This window comes from Penaeus vannamei, chromosome 24, assembly GCF_042767895.1.
Source record: "Penaeus vannamei isolate JL-2024 chromosome 24, ASM4276789v1, whole genome shotgun sequence".
In the NCBI taxonomy this organism is placed as follows: domain Eukaryota; kingdom Metazoa; phylum Arthropoda; class Malacostraca; order Decapoda; family Penaeidae; genus Penaeus; species Penaeus vannamei.
Genome location: NC_091572.1, coordinates 532,709 through 547,708, shown reverse-complemented (window position 1 = coordinate 547,708; position 15,000 = coordinate 532,709). Strand labels below are relative to the sequence as shown.

The following is a 15,000-nucleotide window of genomic DNA, read 5'->3' as shown; positions in this document are numbered from 1 at the left end:
ACATTTCGTCTGTCGGTCAGTAAATTGATATATTCGTGAATTAACATATCAATTTCAATAACTTATACTATCAATCAATATCCATCTATTCAATTATATCCTTTTACTATGAGAGAGAGGTGAGAAGAGAGATAAAGAAACAATACAACCGTAAGATTTCCACCAATCACACACGTCGAAAGCCATTCATTCATAAATATTCTGTTTACTATGAGTGTGGAATTGTCACTTAGTGGGTTCTTTTAACAGAAGTAATTCAGAAACTCTTCTCCATAACTGCAAAACTAATAGAAAGGGGGAGATCTTGGAGTATTCTGCATTAGATTTTTTACCCTTTAATGCTCCTGAAAGTGTTCATGCACGGAACCTACTTTGGTGTTGGAATTTCTTCCTGTAAGGATCAGCATTATGCGCTCCGATTATTGTTATGTGATCTCTTTGATATGATGAAATTCTGATATGGAATGCTGTGCTAACACATGTTTCCCCTGGAAATACATCAATATTTTTGTTTAATGAGAATATACTTTTTCAGTGAAATATACATTTATATGAGAAACAGGTTGCGAAATTCGGCAATATCTCTAAATTTGGTTTGATTCTGAAAAACAATCAAACAGTAAGGAACAATCCTTGTGACCGAATTCAGGTAACAACTATGGGTTTATGAACCACTGTTGACAAATCAAACAGGTCCAGAGAATGTCACTTGCTGAGTATGTAAACCAGTGGCTCCCACTCTGGGTACCGCGGCACCCTGGGGGCCATGGGAAGTATCTAAGGATGCCGCAAGGTTTACATATATCATATATAATTAGATAGGTAGATTTATAACATTCTATATAAACATTATCATAAACTACCCGGTTACACTACATTCTACACATAATTCAACTTCATTTATATCCTTTAGAATTAATCATAATATACACATTATCTACTAAAATTAATTTACCAAAGCTGTGGGGAGGAGCAAAGAAGACATTGGTGCAGAGAGCACTTGGGTATGTCTGGGGAGTTATCACCGAAAAAAGGTATCTATATCTATCTGTATATCTGTGTATGCATATGTATACTTAGAATTACATACATATATATCACTATCGACACACATATATGAATGCATAAACAAACACATGCACATATATGTGTGTGTGTGTGCATATACGCACAAAAGTACATACATATAAATGTATATATATGTATTTACATATATATGCGTGTGTATTCATATATGCGTGAATTTAATTGTATCTGGACATATATTACTATCTATCAGCCGATCCACCTATCCAGGTGTTCTCCTGCAAGCACTTAGGCCTATCGGGAAATTGATCGGCGAGAAAGCCACGCCCCGTGAAGGCCACGTCAGACTCCATATATAAGGAGGCTTCGCAAGCAATCCGCAGAGACGATCCGTCCTCAGTGAGCCTCCGACAGGACCAGCCATGAAGTTCGCGGTAAGTCACACATTCAGATAAACACACACACTTAAACATTACACACACACACACATAGATATATATATATATATATATATATATATATATATATATATATATATATATATATATATATATATATATATACATATGTATGTGCGTCTGTTTATACGCATGCATACAGTCATATATTTATCTGAAGGGAAATTTATTCATAGATGTATATATATGTATATATGTAAACACGCACAAGCATATATATGTGTGGAAATTTAAGTAGATGTATTATAACTCTCGCACATAAGTCTTATGAAGCTAATAATCTAATGTAAATCTAAAAATAGTAAATGTAACGTCCTAATTTTATAAAGCAGCCTTCAGTTTAGTATTGCAATTATGGAGATGGACGATTTTTTATGAGCAGAAGTGAAAAATACTAATTCTACGAACTCCCTTGCCTTATTACAGGTAGCTGTACTGGTGTGTTTGGCAGCGGCTGTGGTTGCGCACGCCGATCCCGAACCACACTACTTCCGTTCTCCTTACTATTACTACCCTCACTATTACTATCCCCGTCACCATCACCTAGAGCCTCTGAAGGGCGATGGAGTGGCCAGGCATCCTGGTGGCGGCACCTCCTTCGTGGCTCCTCGAGTTCACGGTCTGAAAAAGCGCTCAGCTGACCCCATGCCGGAGGCTGACCCTCAACCAGCAGCTGATCCTGAACCAGTAGCTGACCCTGATCCCTCCAACAGCTATAGTTACCAGGTAGTCCACCATGGCCATCCTCGCTATGGATACCACCATGGCTATCGCTACCCTTACAATAACTACCGCTACAGCCACTATTATGGTTATCCTCACACATACCACAGCCACCACAAGAGATCAGTCGAATCGGAACCCGAACCTCAACCTCATTACAGCTATCACGGACGCCCTCACTACTACAACAGATACTATCACGGTTACCCCCACTACTATCCTTACTACGCCGGTTACCGCTACCGCTACAGGGGATAAGGACGAGGTCAGGCATGGATTACGACAGGCCTTGTGGCGATGGTCCTTCACCAGATGTGTCTGATAGTCCGGTTTGCTCACGCCGGTTTTTCAGACACAGGTAGTAGAAAAATAGTCACTCTTAGAGTTTACAGAAAACTGAGGAACTGTCTTTTGAATGACATTCTGTAAAGAATAAAGATTACAATAATCTAACGAATATAGTTTTACTACTCTGTAACTTTTCTTTACAAAAAATCACACTTGTTTTAAAATCTGAATATCACTGTTTTTTTATTATAATTATTACTATTACTATTATTTTTATCTGAGACTAAATGTCTGATTACGCTTCTGATACAACATAAAAGTATTCATTTAATACATAAATATCAATGAATAATAGTATAAGAACATGATAAATCAATCGAAAAATCAAATTACCTTGCGTGAATATAAATGCAGAAAACGGGAAAAAATGTGTTTATATCTTTACTCACATACTCTTTTTCTATAAGTATACATATCTAATATATATACATATATATGCATATATCTTCATATACACACACACACAGATATATATATGTGTATATATACAAATATATACATATATACATATATATATATATATATATATATATATATATATATATATATATATATATATAGATATAGATATATAGATATGTATATATATATATATATATATATATATATATATATATATATATATATATATATATATATGCGTATTCAGAGATATATATGCATATATATATATATATATATATATATATATATATATATATATATATATATATATATATGCGTATTCAGAGATATATATGCATATATACATATATATGTGTGTGTAAGATTTAAAATGAAAATCGGAAAAAAAACTTTTCCTAAACAAACTAAATAATAATGGCATATTTATATATTTCTTTCGCATTTCCACTTTCGTTTCGCATTTTCTTCAACTGAACAAAATCTCCAACCTTCTTGATAGAGAAGCAAATGTTTGTTAAGAAAGTTGGATTCAGATGTACCAGTGTTTCCCAACCTCTTATGCTTACGATCTGAAGTGCAGTCTTAACCTGCATGTATCAATCTATATACATTATATATCTTCAGGATCTATATATATATATATATATATATATATATATATATATATATATATATATATATATATATATATATATGCAAATATGTATTCTTTGTGTGTGTACTTATGTATGTGTCTGGGGATATGAATATATATAAATTTATGTCTATCTATCTATACATATATTAATGTGTGTGACTGTTTATATATATGAATCAATATACACATATATATTTCTTTACATATGTTTATAGACATATATGCTCATACATATGAACTTATAATGTTTATATACATAAATACACATATACATATATATTTACATACATAAATATATATATACATGTACGTATATATATGTATATATATACTTATATATGTATATATATGTTCACATATATATTATTATCTATATGTATGAGTACATGTGTGTGTGGTGTATGTGAATATATATATATATATATATATATATATATCTATATATATATATATATATATATATATATATATATATATATGTATATATATATATATATATATATATATATATATATATATATGTATATATGTGTGTGTGTGTGCATGTTTGCGTGTGTGTCATATAGCGCATATGAATATTAATATACATATATGCAAAATTATACATATAAGTGTGTGTGTATTTTCCATGTTTATAAATTCACAAAAATGAATTTATACGTACACACATATATATGTGTACATATACATATGTATATATATATAGATATATATGTATATGTATATATATATATATATATATATATATATATATATATATATATATAGAGAGAGAGAGAGAGAGAGAGAGAGAGAGAGAGAGAGAGAGAGAGAGATAAACACACATATATGTATATATATATATATATATATATATATATATATATATATATATATATATATATATATATATACATATACATATATACATACATATATGTATATGCATATATGAGAGCTAATAGAAAAGGGAGATATTGGAATATTCTGCGTCAGATTCTTGACCCTTTAATGCTCCTGAAAGTGTTCATGCACAGAACCTACTTTGGTGTCGGAATTTCTTCCAGTAAGGATCTGCATTATGTGCTCCAATTATCGTTATATGATCTCTTTGATATGATGAACATCTGATATGGAATGCTGAACACATGGTAACAGTAAATAGTAAGTAAATATAGTGCAAATTATTGAAAAGGCTCCTAACACATGTTTCGCCTGGAAATACATCAATATTTTTGTTTAATGAGAATATACTTTTTCAGTGAAATATACATTTATATGAGAAACAGGTTGCGAAATTCCGCAATATCTCTAAATTTGGTTTAATTTTGAAAAACAATCCTAACGGGAAGGAACAATCCTTGTGACCGAATTCAGGTAACAACTATGGGTTTATGAACCACTGTTGACAAATCAAACAGGTCCAGGGAATATCACTTGCTTAGTGTGTAAACCAGTGGCTCCCACTCTGGGTACCGTGGCACCCTGGGGTGTCATGGGCAGTATCTAAGGATGCCGCAAGGTTTACATATATCATATATCTAATTAGTTAGGTAGATTTATAAAATTCTATATAAACATTATTGTAAACTACTCGGTTGCACTACATTCTACACATAATTCAACTTTATTTATATCCTTTATAATGAATCGTGATATACACATTATCTACTAAAATTAATTTACCAAAGTTGTGGTTTGAGGCAAAGAAGACAATGGCGCAGAGAGCACTTAGGTATGTCTGGGGTGTTATCACCGAAAAAGGTATCTATATCTATCTGTATATTTGTGTATGTATGTATATGTATAAATAGAATTTCATACATATATATCACTATCGACACACACATATATGAATGCATAAACAAGCACATGCACATATATGTGTGTGTGTGTGCATATACACACAAAAGTACATACATGTAAATGTATATATATGTATATACATATATATGTGCGTGTGCATTCATATGTGCATGAATCTAATTGCATCAGGACATATACTACTATCTATCAACCGATCCACCTATCCAGGTGTTCTACTGCAAGCACTTAGGCCTATCGGGAAAATAATCGGCGAGGAAGCCACGCCCCCTGAAGGCCACGTCAGACTCCATATATAAGGAGGCTTCGGAAGCAATCCGCAGAGACGACCCGTCCTCAGTGAGCCTCCGACAGGACCAGCCATGAAGTTCGCGGTAAGTCACGCATTTAGATGAACACTCACAATTATATAGTGTATATATATGTACATATGTATATATGTGTTTATACGCATGCATACGCTTATGTATATATCTGTGAAGGGAAATTTATTCATACATGTATATGTATGCATATATGTAAACACACAAGCATATATATGTGTGGAAATTTATGTAGATGTATGTATATTAAAACACTCGGACACAAGTCTTATGAAGCTAATAAATCTAATTTAAATCTAAAAATAGTAAATGTAACGTACTAATTTTATAAAGCAGCCATTAGTATAGTATTGCAATTATGGAGATGGACGATTTTTTATAAGCAAAGTGAAAAATACTAATTCTACGAACTCCCTTACCTTATTACAGGTAGCTGTACTGGTGTGTTTGGCAGCGGCTGCGGTTGCGCACGCCGATCCCGAACCACACTACTTCCGCTCTCCTTACTATTACTACCCTCACTATTACTATCCCCGTTACCATCACCTAGAGCCTCTGAAGGGCGATGGAGTGGCCAGGCATCCTGGTGGCGGCACCTCCTTCGTGGCTACTCGAGTTCACGGTCTGAAAAAGCGCTCAGCTGACCCCATGCCGGACGCTGACCCTCAGCCAGCAGCTGATCCTGAACCAGTAGCTGACCCTGATCCCTCCAACAGCTATAGTTACCAGGTAGTCCACCATGGCCATCCTCGTTATGGATACCACCATGGCTATCGCTACCCTTACAATAACTACCGCTACAGCCACTATTATGGTTATCCTCACACATACCACAGCCACCACAAGAGATCAGTCGAATCGGAACCCGAACCTCAACCTCATTACAGCTATCACGGACGCCCTCACTACTACAACAGATACTATCACGGTTACCCCCACTACTATCCTTACTACGCCGGTTACCGCTACCGCTACAGGGGATAAGGAAGGGGTCAGGCATGGATTACGACAGACCCTGTGGCGATGGTCCTTCACCAGATGTGTCTGATAGTCCGGTTTGCTCACGCCGGTTTTTCAGACACAGACCCACTTCGAAAGGAACCTACAACTGGCAGTCTTTAGGTTGCTGAATCAACTGATACTCTAAATAATAAAGATTGGAAAAAGTATTGGATAATTCTTTTACACCCCTGTAATATTTCACACATTTTTAAATACCATTAAAACTTTTTAAACTTTAATAGAAAAAATAATGGTTAGTGATTGTTTCTGACAAAGATTCAGGATGCTTCTAAGATTATAGAATGTTCGAGACTAAACTTCTGATTTTCATGCAGAAATTATACACAAAAATATTTGTTTTACTGCATATAAAAATACAAGCAAGGAATAAAAGTGTGTGTGTACATATATATATATATATATATATATATATATATATATATATATATATATGGTAAAAAAAAAAAAAAAAAAAAAAAGATTTATTGCAATATCTATATATATGTGTATATATGTGTGTGTGTTTGTATATATATATATATATATATATATATATATATATATATATATATATATATATATATATATATATATGAATGTGTGTATGCTAGAAAACTCAGAACGCAGAAACTAGATTGAGGGAAATGGATAATATATATACATACCTGCATATATACATATATGTACATATATATGTATGCATATATATGTAGGTATATATATATATATATATATATATATATATATATATATATGTATGTATGTATGTATGTATGTATGTATGTATGTATGTATTATGTATGAGTTTCTGTATATGTATACATATTTTTTATTCATGTTATTTTGTCCTTATATACATACAGGAGGATTTCGAAACTGTGTTCTCATGTTTTTCAATAAATTCAGTTTGCACATTTTTGCTTTTTTTCTATCATTTATATATAAATATATATGCACATACATATGCATATGTGTGTGTGTGTGTGTGTGTGTGTGTGTGTGTGTGTGTGTGTGTGTGTGTGTGTGTTTATATAAATATATACATACATTTATGTATATATATGTGTATACTTATACATACACATATTTATATTTACATATTCATATATATATTAATATATATATATATATATATATATATATATATATATATATATATATATATACATGTAAATGTATATATATATATATATATATATATATATATATATATATATATATATATATATATATATATATATATATATATATACATGTAAATGTATATATATATATATATATATATATATATATATATATATATATATATATATATATATATAAGTTTTTGGGGTTAACTTTATATTGCCTTGAGAGGGACATCAACTACGTATCAACGTGCCTGTCTGATGGGTTTCTTTAAAGGGTTCATCATGTCTGGATACTTTATCTATTTCGAGACAAATGGTGACCCAGTAATGCTTTCGTTGTCCCAGTAATATGTTAATTATTTTTCTTTTCTCGTAGTCTGCCTCATGCATGTATAGTCTCCAAGAGAATAACATAATATTGGAGAACAGACCTTCATGGATAATTTGGTTAATCGATCGACCATGTCAAGCCAATAGATTCTTGTTTGAGAGAGATCCAGTCGACACTTTAATGCCTAGTTCTAAATGACAGATAAATCGGTGCATGAACATCCTGCCTTTCGCTAAGGCTTAAAATGGCCTGAAATTATATGCAAGACTTCCTGCCATTCGCTGCCGACAGCTCAGCGATGGCGCTCTGCCCTGTTCTGAATGGCTTGGCCTATAATTACTTAGCATCAATTAACGGCACCCAGTCTGTGATTTGAATCTTTTTGAATTTCAGGAATTAGGACACTAGCCTCTATGTTCCGTGCGGGTGGGCGTCAGAGGCCATCACATGTGAAGGGGAGAGGGCGGGGAGTTCATTATGAAGGTAATGGGGATTAGCATCCATTTATTTCAGATAATGAGGTCTTAGTTTTAAAGTCAAGTGTATGAATTGAAGGCGTAGTAGTCCATGAATATGGACACGGGTTCTATACCGGTGCAGAAAGCTTTAGGCACCTTGGCAGTTTTTGGCTCTCCCTTTCGAGGTGTAGAGTATTAAGTCTGAGTAACGGAGCCTCACAAAACCCAACTTAGAATTGGTATTACCTGAAAAGGACTGGGGACTATAAGGGTGAACGAAGTTTACTGTAGGTATTGATATTTAGAAAAAAAAAATGTAGACCATGAGGTTGTAGGAAGCTGACAGCGAGTATGCAAAATGATTATCAATTGAAAGTTTATATTTCGATTTTAAGATTACTTTACTGAAGACTGACCCGGAAGCTGGTGGAGGAGAGAGAAGCCTCACGACTCCATTCAGGCTCCAGAAGAGACATACCACTGCCCAGTGTTCATAGTATTCCCTCCGGTACTTCATAAAGAACTTATGTCTGTTTTCATTATATCAAACTGCAAAACCACAAGTGCATGACTTTGTAGCAAAGAAAGTGTTCGGATTTACTTTACCCTAGTTCAGAGGACATGATACTTCTAAATATCCAAAGGAAAATCAAACTTTTGGTGTCTTTGGTTTCAATGTATTGTAGAGTATTTCACTGTATAATAATTGTAAAAAAATAAAGGTTACTACTTCACGGATTTCGGCTATCACGGGTTCTTTTTGGAACGTAGCCCCCGCGAAAAACGAGGGTTCACTGTAGTTCATTTCCGCCTTTGTTTTACGCATCTAATAGTATACATTAACAAAATCAAAACAATAAAAAAAATGCACATCAACCGTTCTTCACCTGTTGGCCGAGGATAACATTTAAAGTTCTACAAAATAATATACTGCTCTTAGAAAGACTGAAAGTACAGTTCTAATGGCTGTCCCTTTTCGGGTGCGTGAACCCCTGCTTGTCCAAGGCCACGCACAGGAGCCGTATATAAAGCGGCTTCCACAAGCAGTCAGCAGACACAGCGTCCTCGGTGAGCCAAGAAGAGGTCCAGCCATGAAGCTTTCGGTGAGTGGCCATACTTGTGAAAGAACTCTCTCTCTCTCTCTCTCTCTTTCCTTTAACTCCCTATCCCTCTCACTCCCTTTCCCTCTCCTTTTCTTTCTCCCTCTGTATGTATATATGATTTATAGATAGATATATAGACTCTACTGACACAAATATGTATATAGATAAATAAATTATATACATATATATGAATACATATTACTGACGAAATAAAATTCGCTGATTAGCATTAATATACCGAAAATTATCCATAAAATTTCTCTCACGGACAGTTCCATGATTTTTCTTGCAGCATAAGTTAATATGTTAAATATTTTCCAGGCAATCGCACTGGTGTGTTTGGCAGCGGCCGTGGTAACACACGCCGATCCCGAGCCACACAAGTACCAACACTACCCCTACCGCCACTACTCCTACCACCAATACCCCTACCATCACTACTCTCCTCGCCACCACTATGTCAAGCATCCGGCTGCCGGCACCTACTCCGTCAGCACTCAAGTCCACGGCCTCACCAAACGCTCAGCTGACCCCATGCCGGAAGCTGACCCTCAGCCAGCAGCTGACCCCATACCGGAAGCTGACCCTCAACCAGCAGCTGACCCTGATCCCTCCAACAGCTATAGTTACCAGGTAGTCCACCATGGCCATCCTCGCTATGGATACCACCATGGCTATCGCTACCCTTACACTGGGTACCGCCACACCAATTTCTATGGTTATCCTCACACATACCACAGCCACCACAAGAGATCAGTCGAATCGGAACCCGAACCTCAACCTCAGTACAGCTATCACGGACGCCCTCACTACTACAACAGATACTATCACGGTTACCCCCACTACTATCCTTACTACGCCGGTTACCGCTACCGCTACAGGGGATAAGGAAGGGGTCAGGCATGGATTACGACAGGCCTTGTGGCGATGGTCCTTCACCAGATGTGTCTGATAGTCCGGTTTGCTCACGCCGGTTTTTCAGGCACAGACACACTACGAGAGGAATCCACAACTGGTAGTTTTTAGGATGTTGGATCACCTGATACTGCATATAATAAAGGTTGGAAAAGTATTGGGCAAGTCTTTTACTCCCCTGTAATAATTCAAATAATTTTCAAAGACCCTTGAAACATTTGAATTTAAAAGATGCTGTTATGATTAGAATTGTTTCTGACAAAGATCCAGGATTCTTGTAAGATTATAAAATGATCGAAACTAAATTACTCATGAACACAAGCACAAACACAATCACGTGAACACAAAAATGAAAATGAAACAAGCCACAATGAGAATTGAGAATAAGCGTGACGTTTCGAACTCTTCTCGAGTTCCTCATCAGACAAAAAACCGAAATGGATACTAGGAGAGAATTTTGGCAAGTTTATATAGTGATAGAGAGGCAGGATGAACAAGATCTGAATCAGGTCTCAGGGGGAGGGTCAAGGTCGAAGAGTCTGGGGAAGGCTTTGCTAACAAGTGATGAGGTAATATCATCTAATCCCCATTGACCAGCACTCAAATTAAAGTTAGGCAATTTTCTAATTAAAAGGGCTTCAATTATTTTCCTTTCATACGAGTTTGACGATCTATGAATTAGCTTGGCGTCTTTCCAATTTAACTGATGCCCTTCGTCGCGTAAATGAATAAAACAAGCATTAGATTCTCTGGCGTATCTGACATCACGTCTATGTTCATTAATTCTTTTTTCCAAAGTTCTACCGGTTTCGCCTATGTAAAATTTCGGGCAATCCTTGCAAGGAATCGTGTAAATACCGGGAGAGGTCTCAATAGCACTGCTAGTTATATTATGTCTAATCAAAGTATTGCGCAACGTGTTCGGGTAAGTAAAAACGATGTCAATGCCAGCTCCTTTAAACATACGGCGTTTTTCATCGAGCGACGGGTTGTAGGGAATGATTAAAAGATTTTTGGCACTTTCTTGTTGCATGTTGCGGGAATTATTATAAAATTTCCATTTCGCGGATGAATGTGCCTGATTTAAGAAAAAACGAGGATATCCTAATTTTGAAAATGTGTCGAAAATATAGTCAAGCTCACGATCGATGAATTCGTTATCGCAAATCCTATAAGCCCTCAGGAACATTGACGAGACAACTGACTTCTTAATGTAAAGCGGGTGATTCGAGAAAAAATGAAGATAATTAGCGGTGTGGGTGGGCTTACGATAAACTGAAAATTTAAGCGAGCCATTCACATTGGACAAAAGAACGTCGAGAAAAGGTAATTTACCCGAGTCTTCCCATTCTACTTTAAAGTTAATGGTACGAGCGAGGTTATTTAGTCTATTGAGAAAATCATCGAAATCTGAACGGTTCATTTGCCACATAGAAAAAATGTCATCAACATAGCGAAACCAAATCGTGTCCGGCGGGAGGATTGACGGAAGTAACTCAGATTCAAACATTTCCATGTATAAATTAGCTAAAACCGGGCTAAGGCTACTTCCCATCGCGATACCATGTATTTGCTTATAAAAATCGCCGTCAAAAGTAAAGACATTATTAGTAACACACAAACGAATGAGATCTATAAAGCAATTGACCGGAATAGGGATCCTCTGATGAAACGAAGAAAGTTTCCTTTCAAGAAAATCTAGCACGTCATCAAGCGGGACATTTGTAAATAAAGAATCCACATCAAAGCTAACAAGTTTCTTATCGTGCGTCGGCAAATTTCTAACTTTGTCCATGAAATCCATCGAATGTTTAATATGACTATTAGAAAAGGATCCCATGAAAGGAGACAAAACGCTCGCTAACCAAGAATCTAATGGGCGGGTGACCGAGTTACAAGACGAAATAATAGGCCTTAGCGGAACGCCCTGTTTGTGAGTTTTAGGAAGGCCATAAAAATACGGAATCGATGGGTTAATCGTTCTGAAGCGATCAAAAAATTTGGGGTCAGGGCATTTAGCAGCAATACGTTTGAGGTTTTTACGAAAAGATTCAATTACCGTAGGGTAAGGGTTTGAACGCAGTTTCTGATACGTAGAGTTATCGTGTAAAAGGGATTGCGCTTTGCGTATATAATCAGATCTATCAAGGATGACAACGTTGTTACCCTTGTCCGCTTTGGTGATTAAAATGTCCGGATTACGTTTAAGAGATCTGGTGGCCAAAAGGTAACGTCGGGGTAAGCCTTTAAAATTATCAAACAAATCGAGAATCGGATTCAACATGACACCTTTAAGATAACTGAGATCTTTAATCGACGATTTATTTTGTTTGGCAATAAAACTATCAAGACCTTTAATATAATCAAGACAATGATTAACGCTAGGTTTGGTAGCAAACGATAAACCAAAACCTAAGAGTTCGGTTTCATAACGTGAAAGGGAATATGACGACAAATTAACGACAGAGTCCGTGAGCGAAAATTTACACCAAGCGCTACGTGAGCAAAGATTATTCAATTTATTGCGGAGGGATCTCTGATGACGTTCGCTTTCAAGGGAAGACCTACGCGCTGCAATGGCTAAAAGATCGTCAACAAATTGAGCGGGAGTGACCTCTCTAAGCAATCTAAGAGACTTACGAACTTTAAAAAACGCGTCATCGACATCTAATTTAGCGCAACGAATGCTATCATATAAACGGTTACGTTCACAATCGGAAAAAGGAATGCCTAATCTAGCACTGTACAAATACTGGCCAAAAGAAGGGGGACTTACCTGCTCTTGTAAGCAGTCTTGCAGAAACTTGACCTGGTTTTTCCGCCTCCTGGAGGAAATCAGGGCTTGTTCATACTGTCTAAAAGGCCGTGCAACCGCCGGGCAAGTGGCGAACACGAAGGACAGTACGAAGGGAATGAACGTGGCTTCCATGATGAACACAAGCACAAACACAATCACGTGAACACAAAAATGAAAATGAAACTAGCCACAATGAGAATTGAGAATAAGCGTGACGTTTCGAACTCTTCTCGAGTTCCTCATCAGACAAAAAACCGAAATGGATACTAGGAGAGAATTTTGGCAAGTTTATATAGTGATAGAGAGGCAGGATGAACAAGATCTGAATCAGGTCTCAGGGGGAGGGTCAAGGTCGAAGAGTCTGGGGAAGGCTTTGCTAACAAGTGATGAGGTAATATCATCTAATCCCCATTGACCAGCACTCAAATTAAAGTTAGGCAATTTTCTAATTAAAAGGGCTTCAATTATTTTCCTTTCATACGAGTTTGACGATCTATGAATTAGCTTGGCGTCTTTCCAATTTAGGGTAACAACGTTGTCATCCTTGATAGATCTGATTATATACGCAAAGCGCAATCCCTTTTACACGATAACTCTACGTATCAGAAACTGCGTTCAAACCCTTACCCTACGGTAATTGAATCTTTTCGTAAAAACCTCAAACGTATTGCTGCTAAATGCCCTGACCCCAAAATTTTTTGATCGCTTCAGAACGATTAACCCATCGATTCCGTATTTTTATGGCCTTCCTAAAACTCACAAACAGGGCGTTCCGCTTAGGCCTATTATTTCGTCTTGTAACTCGGTCACCCGCCCATTAGATTCTTGGTTAGCGAGCGTTTTGTCTCCTTTCATGGGATCCTTTTCTAATAGTCATATTAAACATTCGATGGATTTCATGGACAAAGTTAGAAATTTGCCGACGCACGATAAGAAACTTGTTAGCTTTGATGTGGATTCTTTATTTACAAATGTCCCGCTTGATGACGTGCTAGATTTTCTTGAAAGGAAACTTTCTTCGTTTCATCAGAGGATCCCTATTCCGGTCAATTGCTTTATAGATCTCATTCGTTTGTGTGTTACTAATAATGTCTTTACTTTTGACGGCGATTTTTATAAGCAAATACATGGTATCGCGATGGGAAGTAGCCTTAGCCCGGTTTTAGCTAATTTATACATGGAAATGTTTGAATCTGAGTTACTTCCGTCAATCCTCCCGCCGGACACGATTTGGTTTCGCTATGTTGATGACATTTTTTCTATGTGGCAAATGAACCGTTCAGATTTCGATGATTTTCTCAATAGACTAAATAACCTCGCTCGTACCATTAACTTTAAAGTAGAATGGGAAGACTCGGGTAAATTACCTTTTCTCGACGTTCTTTTGTCCAATGTGAATGGCTCGCTTAAATTTTCAGTTTATCGTAAGCCCACCCACACCGCTAATTATCTTCATTTTTTCTCGAATCACCCGCTTTACATTAAGAAGTCAGTTGTCTCGTCAATGTTCCTGAGGGCTTATAGGATTTGCGATAACGAAT

The 15,000-nt window shown here is 36.1% G+C and overlaps 2 protein-coding genes across 2 annotated transcripts; both read left to right on the top strand.

The window, feature by feature from the left end:
• The first annotated feature begins 1,422 nt into the window (after window positions 1-1,422).
• On the top strand, window positions 1,423-2,465 carry LOC138866174 (uncharacterized). Its single transcript, XM_070138110.1, has 2 exons — window positions 1,423-1,460; window positions 1,911-2,465. Exons 1-2 carry the CDS (start codon window positions 1,449-1,451, stop codon window positions 2,463-2,465), a joined length of 567 nt encoding a protein of 188 aa, XP_069994211.1. The 5' UTR covers window positions 1,423-1,448.
• A 7,087-nt stretch (window positions 2,466-9,552) lies between these two features.
• LOC113821810 (uncharacterized) lies at window positions 9,553-10,732 on the top strand. The gene is made up of 2 exons (XM_070138109.1): window positions 9,553-9,747; window positions 10,069-10,732. The coding sequence occupies exons 1-2, from the start codon at window positions 9,607-9,609 to the stop codon at window positions 10,633-10,635; spliced, it is 708 nt and encodes a 235-aa protein (XP_069994210.1). The 5' UTR covers window positions 9,553-9,606; the 3' UTR covers window positions 10,636-10,732.
• The last annotated feature ends 4,268 nt before the right edge of the window (window positions 10,733-15,000 follow it).